The sequence below is a fragment of the Electrophorus electricus genome, chromosome 20 (assembly GCF_013358815.1).
Source record: "Electrophorus electricus isolate fEleEle1 chromosome 20, fEleEle1.pri, whole genome shotgun sequence".
Lineage (NCBI taxonomy): Eukaryota > Metazoa > Chordata > Actinopteri > Gymnotiformes > Gymnotidae > Electrophorus > Electrophorus electricus.
In genome coordinates this window covers 12076648-12093881 of record NC_049554.1, presented here as the reverse complement: position 1 = coordinate 12093881, position 17234 = coordinate 12076648, and the positions used below count along the sequence as shown (strand labels likewise).

General features: G+C 41.2%; 3 protein-coding genes across 5 annotated transcripts; all 3 read right to left on the bottom strand.

Annotated features, from left to right (window-relative positions):
- Positions 1–26: 26 nt before the first annotated feature.
- On the bottom strand, positions 27–5450 carry ift52 (intraflagellar transport 52 homolog (Chlamydomonas)). 2 transcript variants are annotated; one of them, XM_027001918.2, is made up of 14 exons: positions 5366–5450; positions 4738–4899; positions 4561–4648; positions 4191–4320; positions 4010–4085; positions 3786–3857; positions 2333–2459; positions 2175–2258; positions 2006–2074; positions 1264–1418; positions 1083–1170; positions 774–882; positions 538–683; positions 27–436 (listed from the first exon to the last, which is right to left on the bottom strand). In XM_027001918.2, the coding sequence occupies exons 2-14, from the start codon at positions 4863–4865 to the stop codon at positions 392–394; spliced, it is 1317 nt and encodes a 438-aa protein (XP_026857719.2). In that variant the 5' UTR covers positions 4866–4899; positions 5366–5450; the 3' UTR covers positions 27–391. The 2 variants fall into 2 exon arrangements, with proteins under 2 accessions (XP_026857719.2, XP_026857718.2); XM_027001917.2 differs by lacking the exon at positions 5366–5450 and adding an exon at positions 5013–5335.
- Positions 5451–6511: 1061 nt separating this feature from the next.
- Positions 6512–10942, bottom strand: srsf6b (serine and arginine rich splicing factor 6b). Of its 2 annotated transcripts, none has more exons than XM_027001879.2 (6): positions 10722–10942; positions 9948–10108; positions 8168–8289; positions 7866–8068; positions 7597–7674; positions 6512–7514 (listed from the first exon to the last, which is right to left on the bottom strand). In XM_027001879.2, the coding sequence occupies exons 1-6, from the start codon at positions 10826–10828 to the stop codon at positions 7076–7078; spliced, it is 1110 nt and encodes a 369-aa protein (XP_026857680.1). In that variant the 5' UTR covers positions 10829–10942; the 3' UTR covers positions 6512–7075. The 2 variants fall into 2 exon arrangements, with proteins under 2 accessions (XP_026857680.1, XP_026857681.1); XM_027001880.2 differs by having other exon boundaries at positions 9975–10108.
- A 477-nt stretch (positions 10943–11419) lies between these two features.
- Positions 11420–13780, bottom strand: acot8 (acyl-CoA thioesterase 8). The gene is made up of 6 exons (XM_027001877.2): positions 13452–13780; positions 13177–13313; positions 12495–12720; positions 12249–12406; positions 11856–12047; positions 11420–11750 (listed from the first exon to the last, which is right to left on the bottom strand). Exons 1-6 carry the CDS (start codon positions 13595–13597, stop codon positions 11635–11637), a joined length of 975 nt encoding a protein of 324 aa, XP_026857678.2. The 5' UTR covers positions 13598–13780; the 3' UTR covers positions 11420–11634.
- Positions 13781–17234: the final 3454 nt, after the last annotated feature.

Sequence of the window (17234 nt, the reverse complement as noted above, 5' to 3'; positions counted from 1 at the left end):
TATACTGAATGAGCTGATTTCAAAGGAATGGTTAAAATGTTTATTACAAAATTGCATTTAAGCCTTTGTAAACCAAACTGTAGTGGAGCCACTTGTAACATTTCTCTCTGAACTTTACACACTTGAACATTTAAAGATTACACAGATCAAAAATATACATAATTTATAACCAGATCACTTGGTGAGTGTGGTGACAGGATTTGGTTCAAGGGTGGTGGATGTGTGGTTTTGTTTTATTAAGCCTTCATGTGCTACAACCTAAGTGGTGTTCCTTCTCCTAGGTCTGACAATTAATGAAATGGGCATTAATGACCTTTTGTGAGTAGTTGGACACATTCCATAAATTGGGTGCACACAGTCTTCTGCCTATATTCCTCCAGTGTCCTGTAGCTCAGATTGGAGAAAACCTGGTGTGAGTTGTGTCGATATCATGTTCCTAGACAAGAGAATCAATTTTAACACAGGGCTTTATTTTTAAAGAGATCTTTGTGTATAGGCACAGAGCAAATGGAACCATTTTATATATGCTGGACTTGCCTGATTTAGCTTTTTGAACTCCACCACCTGAAAGAAGACATGTTCCAGGATGTGCTTGGCATCTCTCTTTTCTTTGTCCAACTTCCCAGTAACCCCAAGGATGTCTCCACACTTCCTCACGTAAAACTCAAGGTCATCGTCTGTGCCTACGAGGTGTCATTAGCCTAATCATACCCAGGTCTACTATCTCAGCAGAGAAGTCACTCCCATTCTGAATGTCATGCCTGCAGACTCACATTTGTTTGAGAGTTGAGCGAGTCGCACTTTTTCAGATGAGAAGGTCTCGTCAAGGTCAAAGAGGTCAAGCATGGGAGGGGGCAGGCCCCTAAAGGGAGGCTGGAAGACCTGCACATACAGACCCATGTCACACTTGCATTGCCTTTTGTATGTTTGGTTACATGCTACCTTTTTTTTGTTTTACTTTCATATTTTAATTTCACCAAGAAAAAAGTTATATAACCAAAGGCCTGTACAAATTCAAATTCCAGGGAACCTGTCTCTGTTTGTGTTTGACAATGCTGCCGTTACGTGACTGAGCTGCTCACAGCAGGCTGTAGAGGTGGCAACGGTGTTTCAAACTGGGGTGTGATCAATTGCAGTTGCTCGTGCTTCACATTCAGCTGCTTGTAAGCCCTGAAAACAACAGAGCCTTGAGCTCAGAATCACACACTCCTGATCCTGCACAGTGCACTGTTCAGCTATGGGTAAAAGTATCAGCTGTGGTACCTAATAACACTGGGTAGGGCATCTGTAGACAGCTTAAACAGAGACATGTCGAAAAGAGAGGTGAAGTCCCTGGGGTTCTCTTCCCCCTCCTGTAGACACACCCTGAGTCTTTCAGACAGGCATCCTGTGTCTGGTAACATGGTGTAGTCTGTGATCTGGGAGAAAATAGACATTTTAGGTATTGATTTCCACAATCACTTTGAGGCACTGTGCATGGGTAACTTTACATTATGCTGCATTGTTTCTAAAGATAGATCTAGAATGATATTACAATATCATTCCAAGGCTCTATCAGACTTGTTGGTTAACTGAAGTGAGATGTTTTCTCACTGTGTCATTGTCCCTATGTTCTGGAAATAATTTATGGAACACTTCCACAAAGATCAATAATTATTTTGTCTCTGTAAACCTTTTTTAATGTCTTTATTAATGGGGTTTTAGGTCATTTATTCCAATTACAATTGGCACTACCTGATTTTTCGCTGTTACTGGCTAGATCCAAAGTATGCTGGTCATCTGAGATGTGATGGATAGATGTAAATAGTGATAAATACTACAAGTTGTAAATATTACTGGAAGTAAATAAGACAGAAATTCTGTTAAATGTGTGGTAATGATTTCCAAAGCACTCAGAGCAGTCCAAGTTGTTGCTAAGTTACTAGGGAGCACTGTCCTTAAACCCAGTGAAGTGGTGACTTTAATGAAGGTCAGTCGGTGGAAGGACGTGGCAGCTGCCTCTTACCTCTGGGTCTTCAGCGTCTATTTGATTAAGCTGAATGCTGTCAGTCATCAGCCACTGAAACACCACATCCTGCACCACACAAACAGAAATGTCGGAAGTAAGTGAGACATTCTCTCAGATTTCACAAGTGACTGCATTGGAAGGAACCACTGCTGAAACCAAAGCTCACCATTATTTTACTGTTCTCCTCCTTGTCCAGGTACTGGTCGCTGAACATGTGACATGAGCCCAGAACCACCAACTTGCCTGCATCCTGCATTCACACACAGAAAAGCATAAGCATACGGTGTGGGCAGATCCAGCTAGAAGAGCTAAGCCAATACCGACCCCAGCCTGGTGGAAGGCCAGTATAGGCCGGTTGAGCGGGAAGCAGACAGAGCCGGTGGACAGAACGGCTGCAGCGGGCTTCATCACGCTCAGCGTAGCCCCATACGGGTACACGAATGTCAGAGCTCTGTTAGATGCGCAAGGAATGAACAGAAAGTGCATGTTTGACTGGATGTCATATTTCATTCCTGTTATAAAACAAATTCTTGCAGACATTTGTGACATCTACACATCCTAAGCAAATGTATTTTCATAGTGAAGGCATAGGAACATAATTTTAATATTTTGCATACACTAAGAATGCTTTTCTAAAAATGTATATTATCAAGTAGAGATACATTACATCTGAAACACTTGGTCTTCTCCCTGCTATATTGACAGCTGACCCTTACACTAAAAGTAAACATATACATGCAGCAGTCCAGAAAGGTCCTAATGAAAGGTCCTAATGTAAACAGCCCACCACTTGAAGCTCAACCCCAGAAAAACTTCTGTACATCCCAGGAACTTCCAGCCCTTACAGGACCTCACAGTTTCCTTTGAGAACTCCCTGGTATCACCATCTGAAACTGCTCGTAATCAGGGCAGAACCTTGGACAAACAGTTGTCGTTCTCAACTCATTTCAAATCTAACCCGGTCTTGCAGATTTCTACCCAGGTGCTTGTGCGGTCTCTTGTAACGTCAAAGCTAGACTACTGCAACTCACTACTTGCTGGCCTACCTCTAAGAGCCATCAGACCTCTACAACTTGTGCAGAATGCAGCAACACAACTAATCTTTAATCCTCTGAAGTTCACACGTTATTCCACTGCTGCACTCCCTTAAATGGCTTCCAGTAGCTGCCCGCATCAGATTTACAAAACCAAAAATGGACCAGCCCCTCCATGCATGAGGTCAGGGGTCAAAGCCCAATCCGTGCCTCAAGTACTTCAAACCTCAAGTACAGTTCAGCTTGAAATACCATGCTTCAAGTCTCATGGAAGATAAGCATCAAGACTATTCTCTGTCCTGGCTCCCAGATGGTGGAACAAACCTCCACTGGCTCTCCAGACATCAAAGTCCCTTGCAGTCTTTAAACGCAGACTGAAGACCCATCTATCTGTGGAATATTTAAATAACTGCTGAATCTGCTCCTATGTTGACTAACTGAAACGCTAATAATTATTGTAGGGTATTGTTTTTTGCACTGATTGTGGTCTGAGATAGACCTTATATGTATTTTGCACTTCTTGGCATCAGCACTGATCCCTGTATTTCAACAGCATTCTAGTTCATTGGTATCTGGGACTCTAACCTATTGTACTGGCTAGGATGCATTCAATGAGTAAATGACAAAACACTTCTGTAAGTCACTCTGAATAAGAGCGTCGTAAATGTAAATGTAAACACACGTAGCAGTCCTGAAAGCAACTGATGTAAACACAGTTCTACAGCAGTCCAGAAAACACTTACTGTGCATTGTTCCCAGTACTGTCATCATCAATGACCCCAGTTATCACTTTACCAGCAGCACGGCTGATCTCCCTAGCAGATACAATGAGTTTATCAGCATAAAGAATTTCTTCCTTTCTAACTATCATTTTAATACTTCTGACAGGAATCCAAATCATAATAGTAAAGTCATAAAAGAATGATTAAATGATTTAATCATAACACTTATGATTAAAATGAAAGACCTGTTGAGAACACCATTGGATACAAGTGCTTCTTTGGGATGGAAATATTTGTAATAAACATTTCTTACTACAGCATCTGAAAAGTGAAACAATGGTGGAAAGTGTGTTTTTCATAAGTTTGCCCAACAACAGATGCATTAAATACTCCATCATGTTTGTGTTCACACTTCCTCTTGCTCACCACTGTTCACCATGATACCAAAATCTTCCAGGAGGAAGTTGATATTAGTATCATTTTTGACTTCTCCTCCTTCTCCAAGCATCACAAGAACATTTCCACCACCATCCACATAGTGCTTCAGGACTTCCAACTAAACAACACACAAAAACATCATCAACATTTCCTCATGCACCGGAAAAATCACAGATGGTGGCAAACTTTACTTTGAAACCTAAGCGCTCACCTATTGTATCATTACTACCGATCAGCGCACCATACAGCAGTGTACAAGCATTTGTTCAAGTTCAAGTTTGGTTTATTTGTCACATACATATTCATACGTCATACAATTGTGTATGGTATAGCAGAATCCAGGTCATGAACACCTCACCTCGGCAGCCGTGAACTTTTCACGGGGACCCGCGGTGATCCACAGCTTAACACCATGCAATTTTTCTGCCGTGAGCTCATCTTTGATGCTAAGAGACAATAAACAATGAAATTCAGTCGCCGATATCATACCACGCTCAATGTGCAAATTAATCGGAGACGCAATAAAACGCGTTACCTTTGAATCTTCCATTGCGTCCTTAGTCTCTTCTGAAGAGACTTGTAACCACTGTTGACAGTGAAAAGTTCTCTTTTGGAAGAGTTGAAAATCACAACATTCCGCTGTTCCTTGTCCATTTTATCCATCCTCGGTCTTCGAGAGCTCTCACCTACCTAACGGCTACATAGTGTACAGAAATCATCATTTTACTCAGAAGAACGAGTGGTGTCACAGACCCATATTGGCAATGGCGAAGTAACGGTTAACCGATTTTCCAGACTTCCTCTCTTTACCTGCTGAAAATAACTGCTGTAGTTTATTTATCAAGTACAGTTAACTACTGAAATCAGAAGCAGCTAATCTACAATAGCTAGCGTTAGTTAGCTAACTAGCTACCAAAAGGGTAATTAGCTAGCTAGGTTAGCTAACTTTGGCTAGCTAGTTAGCCAAAGAGTCTATATACCGTTAGCTTGCTAGCTAGTTAGTCAGTTAACTGAGGCATCCACATATATAAGCATCGAGAAAAAATCGAATTGTTAGTGTAAATGGGATTGAAATTCTGCATAGATGGCTCGATAAACAATGTGAAAGTAGCCTATATTTAGTAAGATGAGAAACGCACAGCAAAAACATTTCAGCGACTTACCATGATGCATTGTGGGTAACTTCTGAAAACAACAGTTACCAGGGGCGCTTCGGCCATAGCAACAAGTCAATCTCTCTATCTCTCTCTCTCTCTCCATTTTTAATAATTTGAGCGCAAGCATCACCGTCCAATTAGGATCCATTAGAATGTACACACGGCCACACTGTAGTTACACAATAACTTCTCCCAGGTCGTCAGATGCACCTCATAGGCAGTTCAGGACAGACTACTACTCCTGATATTTACCTACTCTACTCCACTTTACTGCAGAAACTGGCTCTTATGCAGAACAGTCTGTACTCTTTACAGTATATGCTTTAAATACCGTTAAACATAACATTGTATTTAAAACTATTCCTCCATAGCCTGTTTGAATAGTTTGGTGTATAATGTGTTGTGGGAGGGGACATGGCCACTGTGCTAATATTACTGGGCAACCAACTAAGTGTTTCCCACAGGCTGAGAATTTGCTTGTGGCACTGAATGTAATGGGCATGCAGACCAATGCAGTTTAGAGGAGGAAATTGTTTTCCAGGGTATTTTCTGTAGTTACAATTTACAGACGTCCCATAAATGTCTCACACGCTGGTAGAAAACAGCTAGCCGACTGCATGCAGACAAGTACCTATGCCGCAGTTAGCTAGTGCAGCACAAGCAACTTGTGTGTGTGGCAAAAAAATAATGCATTAGTTTGAAAATAATATAGTAAGGCATTCTAATGTAAGATTTCCAGTTGAAACCAAGGGATTTTATCTACCTTTATCCAACATCTTTTTGCAACAGCAAGCCCTTGAAGTCTACATATTGAAGGTGGAACAACTGAGGTTTTGGCCACAGCCTTACAGGGCACGTTTACAAGACCCACTTCATGTTTGTTGATCAGAATTGACCTGATTCTAAACCCCACCCCTGCTCGTCAATAAACCAGAAGTGCATTCAATTTGTCCTGAGAGAACTTATGATCCTCTGCATTCATTAAAAGAAACTTGTAGCATTTAAAATATATGGGGTGGGATCATGAAACACACCACCACCCCTAGCCCCATCTTAAACTGGAGTGTGGGCATTTCACCACCTGGAAAAAGTGTAAAGACATATGCAAATAGAAACCCAAAAGGCACTCTACACCACAAACTATTCTGAAAATAATAGAAAATTAAACCAAGTTTATTTAACTAAAACTTGTTTACTCAGACATTAGTTTTTAAAAAATGAAACAGGACTTGAACACGAAAAAGGTCCAAGGGTCCAATTTGAATCAAAAAAAAAAAAACACACCAACAAATTACTGTACAGTAACCAATTACATTTCACTCAACCTAAGACAACGTTCTTTCATCTTATTAATAAATGGTTATTGACTTGATTATAAACAGCCAAAGATCAGCTTATTCTAGCGTCATCAACTGCTTACACACAAATGCAATTCAAGCCTTTTAATTTTACTTAGCAAAGTCAGTCATTCAAGTCAAACAGCTGAAGGAAAACCTGAAGAACAAGCCAATACAACTTAGAAAAATTACTCAAAACATAACTGAAGACGGCATGGAGTAGGAAAAGGTCTAGTAAAGACTTTACAGATTATCTGGTATGTCTGTTATTTACAATGTTTTTCCCTCCCTCATGCAACAATGAAAACACATGTGATCTTATGCACTCTGAAACACCTTGAGAATCACATGCTCAGCTAACAGCAGATCAGAGAGGACCTCAGTCCTGCGAGGCAGACCTAGAACGCGAGCGGGACTTGGAGCGGGAAGGAGAGCGAGATGCCGAGCGCTTGGCAGGTGATTTGGAGGCATGGCGCGCCTCCTGGGGGGAAGGGGAGCGGGACGCAGACTTGGAGCGCTCATCATTTCCATTCTCCATGGGCGAGGCAGAGCGGCTGCGGGACTTCTTACTTATAGACTTCTCCTTAGACCGACTCCGTGAGCCACGGTCAGATTTGGGCTTGGAACGAGACTTGGAGCGGGACTTGCGGGCATTTGAGCGGGAGCGGGACTTGCGACTTACAGAGCGACTGCGAGACTTTCGAGTACAAGAACGGGACCGAGAATGGGACTTCCTGGAGCGAGATTTGGCTGGAGATTTGGAGTGGGACTTTCTCCTGGACCTGGAACGGGACCGGCGTTTGCTGCGGGATCTAGAGCTGATAAGAAACAACGTTGTTAAAGTCTCTCTCTCTCTCACACACACATACGTTTGGTTTGGGTCAGTGTCCGCAATCTTACCGAGAGCGAGACCTTGAGCGACTTTGTGAACTCCTGCTCCTGCGGCTTCTGCTTCGAGAGCGGCGTCTGCTACGGGACCTGCGAACCAGCATCAAAGCAGAATTTACAATCACCCAATACCCTTACACCCTCTTGCTAATGTGCCATTAATATAAATAAATAAATAAATAAATAAATAAATTTCTGCCATGCAGAGATTGAGGAACTCCATACAAAGTACCCAGTTAAAACCAAAAATGCTTCATAGGAGCTTGCGTTTGTGAGCACACCTGGATCTACTGCCAGAGTAGGAGCGCCGGCGCCGGGGCTTATCCTCCACCAGACGGATTTTCCTCCCATTGATGTCTGTGCCATCCAGCTTGTCCAACGCTCTCCTCATGTCTGAGTAGGTGCGGAACTCAATCACTCCCTCATTTGTCCGTTCCTTGTGGGCATCTGCGTAAGTCACCTCACCAGCCTGCCGCATGAAGTCCTGAAACCACCGCCCGCAGAAGTGAAACACTAGCCTGCAAGTTGGGATTTAAATATATGAACTGCTAGCCTGCACATGGGAACTTTGAGCAGCACTCACCTTGAGGTCCTGCCAGCTGCAACGGCTAGAAAGGTTCTCCACTATCAGCCGGTACTCTGTGCGCACAGGTGGTCCGTACTTGTCCCTGCCGGAGCGGCTCCTGCTGCTGTAACCACTACTGCCTTTAGACAAAACCGGAGAAGGGTACAGTCAGAGGGGGACATGAAGGCTAAGGCTACCCAGTGGACTGTGGGTAACCACGTTATACTAATTGAAAAGTCAATATATATATATATATATATATATAGAAAGAAAAAAAAAAAAAAAAAATCTTTTTGCTGTTTGCTCCATTGAGACATCAGAAACACTCCTTGTTGCAGTCTAAGCGCCAGATACTGGAGGGATTGCAATATTTTAAAAGAGCATTTAAAAAAAGTGGAACAAAAGAAAAAACCTTGGCCGAGGTTGTTGAATGTACTCAGTTTACGTTACTGGTTTTTCATTCAACGGTCTAAAACCAGCAACAGCCTGAACATAATTCTGTTGCTCCAATATGTAGCCCACAAGGTGACCTACGAGACCTGCATATATAAAAGCAGGACAAGACTTTAGACAGCATGGATAAAACATGGGCACAAGTTATTTCAATTAGATGCACACTCTACCTAAAGTTGTGTGCATAATTTCGTAACGCATGGCCAACAGAAGAGCACTTGTCAATAACGTCAATTTTACCTGTTAGTCATGCTTTAACTAGTGTGCACGCTTTACCCAAACTGTTAAGCAATTAATTACAATCAAATCACAGGTCCCCTCCTGGGCTTCCTTCCATCACTAATTATTTTTTTAAACTTTGGTTTGATAAAAATGACCGCCACATAAGTAGCCATTAAAACCCTTTCCAAGTAGTTAGGGGGAAAAAAAAAACCTAAATAAACAACCAGGACTACTCACAATAGATGCTGACAAGCATTACCTTTCTAGTGACAGCACATGACAAAGCAACGGAAGCCCATTGCTCATTCTTTAAAACTAGATGACTGCTACATGTTTTTCCACAATAATCTCCCCGATATTTCGTTCAACATAAAAACCAATGGGTTTCCTCACCATCACCCTGGTCTATTGGCAAAAGGCTGCTGTCATCATGGCTTCCGGTTAGGTCAGCCAAGGGTCAAAGGGCAAAGGTCACACACACATTGTAAGGTGAAAGCCAAGGCCAAACGGGACAGGCAGTCATCTTAGCCTCAATGGACTCGGACTCAGCCCGCACTGGTCTCTTTCAAATTGAAACATCAAGGACTTTTGTTAATGTTGATTTAAAATGTAGACACATAGCATGATCACACGTCATATCCTTTGTTTACATGCCAGTGAGGCTCTTCCAACTAGAAGTTTACCCAAAAAAAGTGTTATATAGCAGTAACTGAGGTATAGCCTTCACCTGTCATGTAAACGATGTCATGTTCCCAAATTCTCTAAATTGTAAACTAACCATTTACACATGCCCTCTGGCACAGTAACAGTGTTGACATGTCCTCTTCGGGATAATCCCAGCTACAGTTTAACAGGAATCACACAATTAGGTTGAATGGTCAATCATTACAAAGATAACTATCCCACTGCTGTGCCTTGAGGCAACTGGCCTTATTTGTAGAAAAGGTGCACGTAGCCCAGCATAAAATTGTGAGGCCGTCTGTATCCGGCAGTTACTTCCCAAAATCCAGAACGGTTGGGCAGCAAACAAGACGAAAGGAACGAGTTATCGAGTGTCGTCTCTTCTGTGAACCTGGAAAAACGTTTTAACCTACGTCTCGATATCTTAGTAGACTTGACTTACTGCGCCCCCAACCCCCAGAACCCCCACCGTATCCATCGCGGTCCCGCCGTGGCCCTCTGGCATGCTCGACAAGGACGCGCTCGCCGCACAGCTCTTTGCCATTCAACTCGTACACGGCGTCGTCTGCATCGCGCGTATCTTCGAACTCCACAAATCCGTACCTTAAAAAAAAAAAGGTGATATTGTGGTAGTCAAGGTTGCATTCAAAAACCATAAGAACGTAGCAACAACAAAAAAAAATCTCCGTTACCCTAGCGTTGTAACGTTAGCTGGCAAGTCGTGTAGTTAGCAGTTAGCAACATTAGCTAGATTAGTCTGAAGGCTGGCTAGCCAGTTGAGTGCGCGCGCCGAAGCCTCGAAACCGACCGTCTAGCTAACATAATCGGTCTCATAGGCAAACTACATTTTTTTTTTTTTTGGCAGCTGCACGTTTAGGAAATCAATTAATGTAAATATACAATGTGTGATAGCTGCAGATTCTCGAAGAAGCTATCTTATCGAGCCAATGCCTGAACAGCGAACGTATTGTTTCCTCATAGCCGCCATTTTGACCACGCGGCAGAATTCCACAGTTCATAAATTAACCGAAATGTGAACAACCTAGTTACAAGCTACTCGTTTCCGTTGTAACCTAGCTATGTGTCCCAAGATATATATACACGTTTTCGATTGTACTAACTTATTTACTGCGTAGGGATCGGTTGTTAATTCGAAGGCTCCGTCTATCGAGCGTGATGGCTAAACAACTAGCTAGATGACGTTTCTAAGGCTTACCCGTTTTTTAAATCAATCTCCAAAAGCTTCCCGTAACCACTGAAGAATCGTTGAATATCCTTCTCGCGAACGTGGTAGCTGAGTCTGCCTACGTATACACGTGGCATGTTTTATCTAGTTTACCTGACTCTTAAACCAATAAAAAAGACGAAACCTATTTCAAGCCTCCGTGGAACACTAGCTGCTACCTCCGCGAGAAATGTTTGACTTATGAGAAGGGTTGCGTCACCAACACTGCGACCTCACATCCGGTATTTGAACCATTGTAGACACGTTTAAGCAAAAGTAGCTTCTATTGACACTCTAGACTCCTTTTGAATGAAGCCATTCAAGCCTTGGTAAAAGATGCATCATCATTTTACATCTGAGCAAAAACAAAAATGAAGAAAATGTATATTTCTCTTTTGCACGATTAAGGAATTTGCATATGGAAGGAAATGGTAAGCTTAAAAAACGGACAAATGTACACTAAGTCAGTGTAAGGTATCAAAATATGTAAGGTTGCACAGTAATAATACAATTATAATATTTTGGTTTCTGCAGTCATGTTAGTCAATTGCAAGGAATTGTAAACAGCAACATTCAGATTTTCCATGTGCCAATGTACTCCAACATGCTCGCGTTATGTAGTTATGTAGAGGGCACTGTGACCATGTACCGGTAATTCTCTGTTACGAGCCATTAATTACAATTGCATGATCAGTTAAAATAACATGTTTTATGGGGGAAATTACAGAGATACTTAAATCTTTCATAGGATGGTCTTATGCAGATTTTCACACTTATGTAGTCCAGTATACCGTACTGTTGTATGTAGGACCATGGACCAAACGAAAGGACACCTCATTCCACTGCATACAAAGTATATGGAGGAATGGCAACAACACCTAAAATTCAAGTTTTCCAAAGTCATCTACAATTTACTCTGAGTCACATCTCTCACTCTTAACAGTCCCTCTTGCACACAAGAAGCTGCAAGAACACCATCTTCTCTCCACAAGCGGCCTTGTACCAGTCCTCTGCTACCGCCTGAAACAAAGGATATAAAACAAACACTTTAATAGACACACACACACACACACACACACACACACACACACACACACATACACAACGGTACACTGTGTTACTGACCGGCCCAAGGACTTTCACATTCATACAGCATCCACTGGTCTGCTCTGAATGTATTGTGGAACCACATGGCATGATCCAGGGAGGCTGCGAACTGGACCCTGTGCTTGGGGAAAGGCTGCAGTGTAGTGCCAAGGAAAGAGTAGTCTGACACATAGGCAGCAACACAACAGTGCAGTTTCATGTCATCCTCTCCTGAAAAAAAGCAATCACGCTATAATAGTCAACAAGAATTAAAAAAAAAACATTGCTCATTTTCTTGTATTAAGTAAATGAACATCTAGGCAAACAGAGAACAAATGTGACAAACATCAGTATAGTATACAATCTTTACTGCAAACTATAGTGAAAGGTGCCCTCTTTCTAATTAAATGTTCAGGAAGTGCAGACATTTACCTATATGTCCCTTTGCTCGGACCCAGAACAGCTTTTTGGGTTCCATGGCAAGATGCCTATAAACATCAGGTGGATTCACCGGTTTGATCTCGATAGGAACCTCATCTGCCAATATCTTGTTCAAACCCTGCTTGGTAACATCAGCCACATTTGGGTCACTGTAAACCCAGGCAGATGCAAGATATAATTAAAAGCATGTCAGTTTCCAGGTGACTTGCATAATGTACCAATATCTGTTAGTGATACCTAAGGTATTGCTGGATCAGTTCCTCCACTGTGAGCAGAGCAGCAGGTGAAGGAACACTGGGCATGGTGAACTGGTGCTCCAGTGGACTGGGCTGCTGCATGTGAAAGGATGCTTGGCATATTAGGATAGGTTGACCATGCTGGATGGCCTTCACTGACCTAATGGAGAAACTATGGCCATTTCGTGTTCGTTCAACCTGGTAAAGCACTGGAACTTTAGGATCTCCTGCAACACAACATCAGGTGTATTTTACACACACACACACACACACACACACAATCAATTTATTAAGAAACATTTATGTATTAAAACACCTTGTAGTTAGACACCATAGCTCATCTGTTACACTCAACAATTTGAGTTAATCATCGACTAATTCATCAGTGATCAGTTTCTGACCACATTATTATTATTTGATTATTATTTGGTGGCTGACCAAAATGTATTAAGTGTATGAATACTGCTGTCCTGGATAGACTTGTACCAGCTCAATACTCACAACCATACCACTATCATGTTGCTGTGAATGATTTAACAACCCCCCCTATAAATTGGTTATAGTCTATAATTGTACACCTATAAAACGCACACAGGTTTACCTAATTAAGTGACCAGAAAGTGTAGGTGGGGTGTTTTTGACAAAGTGCATTTCGAGTGTGTGCTGACTGACTTCTTGCTCACCTGCTTTTACAAAGTAACAATGCAGCGAATGAGCGTAGACATCATCACCAACGGACTTGGCAGCGGCTACTAAAGCCTGTCCCACAATTTGGCCACCAAAAAGGCGGCGAGTCCGTGGAATCCAGTGATGTTTTCCTCTTTAAAAACACAAATGTGTCTGACATCATAGATTAAGGTATACGATTAGCATTGTGGTATGCTATAGCAACACACTGACAGCTTTTACAGTATTTTATCAAGTTGCTAGAAGTAAGAATACTAACGTGTAGGCCTACCTGTAAAGGTCGGTGTCAAGCTTCTCTAAATTCAAAACACTTGTTACCAGAACGCTTCTGAGGTCCGAAACAGGAGGGTAAGGACTCGCCGCAACCGCATCATCTGTCATTTCACGTTTTGACGAATCAACATCGGCTTCGGCCATGTTAAAAGTGGAACAGTAAAAAACAGCTACGACTGCATCCAAAATGCCGTTATTTTTAGTTGAAAATGTGCTAGTTCTTTTAGACAAACTCAAAGAATATTAATGAGCTTTATCCTACTTGATCCTACTACATCGAGGAAGTGAATTCGCTACATTTCCAATGTCCAGCGACCCGTACGTTCTTTGACCTATGACGTTTCATCAGTACTGGGGAAGTTGTCCAATTAAACACGTTGATATTCACACTGCTTATTTATTTTGTTGCAGCATTTTCCCGTGCATGAACGCTTGTGTTGTTAGATCTTTTGTGATTCATTTATAAACGCTGCTGTCAAGTGTCGCCCAAAGGACATAGGGTTACGGGTGGCTATGGTCTTTGGAGCATGTCTCCGGTTTATTTGTTTTGTTTGTTTTTATTTGTTTTTAACGAGAAACTCAAATACAAATACAGCTATATTTCTATATTTTTATGTACTGCTAAAAGGTTTTTAGTTTTACCACAGCAGATTAATTAGGATCTATAAATGGAGCAACTGGAAATGGAAGACAATTTATGAAAACTACCGTACTGGGCACTTGTGAGTTCTAAATCAGCACGCAAACAATGATTCTAGATGTTTTATTTATTGGTTTATTGTACTGTTGTATTTATTGGTTTACTGGTTTATTGTAGAGCAGGAGCAAAGATGATGTATATCAATGAAAAGAACTGAACAGGAAAAAAACAAGCTTGAATGAATGCACTCAGAATGCATACAAACTGAATAACAGGCAAAACCATGGTAGATTTAGATAATCCAGAAAAGGCATAAAAGACAGTGTCCAAGCTTGTAAGATACTGTGTGGAGACAAACGTATCCTAAGGTGTCTTGCACATTTTCTTCTAATAGGACACATTGACTGGGGAGTTTGGACTGCACTTGGTGCTGGTCAGTAATGATTTAATTGGTATCTACAGGACTTTGAGCCAGTATGGGGCACACACAACAGTTTCATTTAATTTTGAGAAGGAGCAAAAAGGTAGGACGTGGATAGCTGGGTTGCTTTTGAGAAGGGGCAGAAGAATAGGACAAGTAGCTGAGAGATTAGTGGCAAGATGTTGTTGATGGGGATCTATATACCTGAAAAGAAAGAAGAGAACCAAGTATCCTAAGCATCGCAGACCAACCCATGTTGTTCTTGGATCTGATGGATACCATGTTTTGTCTGATGCAAAATTATCTACAGGCTTTTCAGGGTTAATGTAAGTGCAAAAGGAATTGACAGTAATATTAATGGTTCCATACACCATGGGCAAATCAGGTCCATTTGTATTAGTGACCTTATATGTGAAGTGGTCTGCAGCTGTAATAGGAATAAACCAGAGTCTGATATACTTAAACAGCTGAAGAATTTGCAGTTAGGGTCTAATTTAGTGACAATAGTGCTGGGGTTTGTCACAAGAACAGTGACAGATTTCAGAGCAGTGTAATCAACTGTGAGTTGATATGGCCCACCTAGCATGCATGCATACGGGGGGGAATCATGCTCTTTAACAATTCCTGAAGTACTGCCTTTTCAACATCCTTCTTGAGAAGATATTGTTGCACCTGAGTATGTGTTGGGTCAGAGGTTCTTAACAGGTGAAATGTAATGCTGGCCAACTGCCAGCTTGTCTTCTCTGAAAAGGATACTGTGAGGTTAAATAAGTGGTAACAGAAGAATTAGAACAACTACTAACTGTGGCAAGTGTGTGTTGGGAGGCAGATTTAGAGGGCTAGAGGAGGAGTCAAAGCCTTCCTTCAGCACATTTTTGGTGAGGATGATGTTATCTAACAGTCAAAGAATAGGCATGCCTAAAACGTTACCATCATTGTTTTGCTAACCAATAATGATATGGTTTCAGCTGCTTCTCACATTGGAAGTGATTTATGAAAAATATTGCTAACAGAGAGAAGTGTAGTACTTGTCAATAAGTGCATAGAAGTAGATTTATTACAGACACAGTAATCCTAGTGTCTACTAAACATGGTATTCCTGGCCTCCAAAGAGATCCCATCCATTTTTCCGCACATACCATCCACATCCCTCTTCCAGCATGAGGAGCTGATGATGAGGGAGAGTTTGGCAGATAGGAGGTGAAATAGGGAGGCAGGCTTATGGGACACTGTCTCTTACTCTGGCCCTTTTTTCTTACTCTTGCCTGGTGCCTTTTTTTGGGGGGGGGGAGATAGTGTTGTACCCACGACAGACCACATTCCCTTGCAATATATACCAAATGGCTGGCTCCACTAGGTCAGCCCATGTATTTAGGGTGGGTACACTGCTGTCATAGATTTCTGCGAAGGTGGAGTATAAATTACAGTAGACCCATCATCAAGTTATGGTGATGGGTGGTGCACAGTACAACTAGCTGTAAAGTCATTGAAAGCTGTCACAGAAAATTATAGATACTGAAGAAAAAACTTCAGTAGGCCAATGGAGGATGCCTCTCACATCAAAGAAAGAAAAACCTCCTAAACATAATATCTGCTGCATATTAACTTGCGATATCCCAAATGCCTCAGGATATATCCCAACTGGACTAAGCATTGAAAAGGCATTAATATAGTAGAAAAGGCATTAATATAGGTGGATGGTGTGCAAGTCTTAAGGATTTTAGTGACATCTTGAACAGAAAGATCATTGGGATCAAAGTATTCACTATTTTGATTGTGGGCTTCCCTAGAAAAAAACCATGCATGCTGATTCAAGCCTGAGAGGTGACTTTCATAACCAAACGTTTTCACAAAGGTGACTTGTATGAGTAAAGGAGAAAAGTACGCTAATTTTTCTTGTTCTACCTGCAGGGTCGGAATTATAGAATTAGACCCGAAAAGTGTACCTGGGATTATGTATTTAATGTCTATTAGTAAAAAAATGGAATAGAAAATCATGGTTGAGTGAATGCACCAATGGTGCGTCCAAACAGAATCAGTCAAAACTGTGCTAAGCTCAGATAAGCCTGAAAAAGCCTAAAATCCAGAGTCCAAGACTGTCAGTTATAGCCACTGCTTCAAGTATCCTATGTATTCTAAGATGTTTTGCACATTTACTTCTAACAGGAGACACCATAGCTTGGAGTGGAGGGTGGAGTGGTGGTATTGGACTTGGAGCTGGGTAGTAATGATTTAATTAGCATCTACATAGCTATCTGAATTAGTTCACTTAATTAAATGGTTTAATTAAAATACTAACAGTAAGAGCTCAATCAATAAGAAAATAAGAGTTCTCATAAACTAGAGTAGAAGTACATAATTATAATTAGATTAATATAGCTCTAAACTACTAGTCAGTAACAAAAATATGAAAGGCATAATATAACTGAAATGAGGTTAACACCTTTATTAGGTACTGACCAGTAACAAGTAGAGGTTATTCAATACAACTATTTTAAAGTGATTCATTATTATATAATTACAAATTATTGATTAACAAGTTTATACCTTTCAGCATCAAAGAAAAAAGAATATTCAGTTTTACTCACCGAAATGTAATGCACTGCAAGAAATTCTGAGTACTTATAAAGCTGAGAATTCTGATTTAGTAACTGATTAACTAGCAATATTGTATTTTTCAATAAAATTTTAAAGAATGAGAATTTTAAAGAATATTGTTT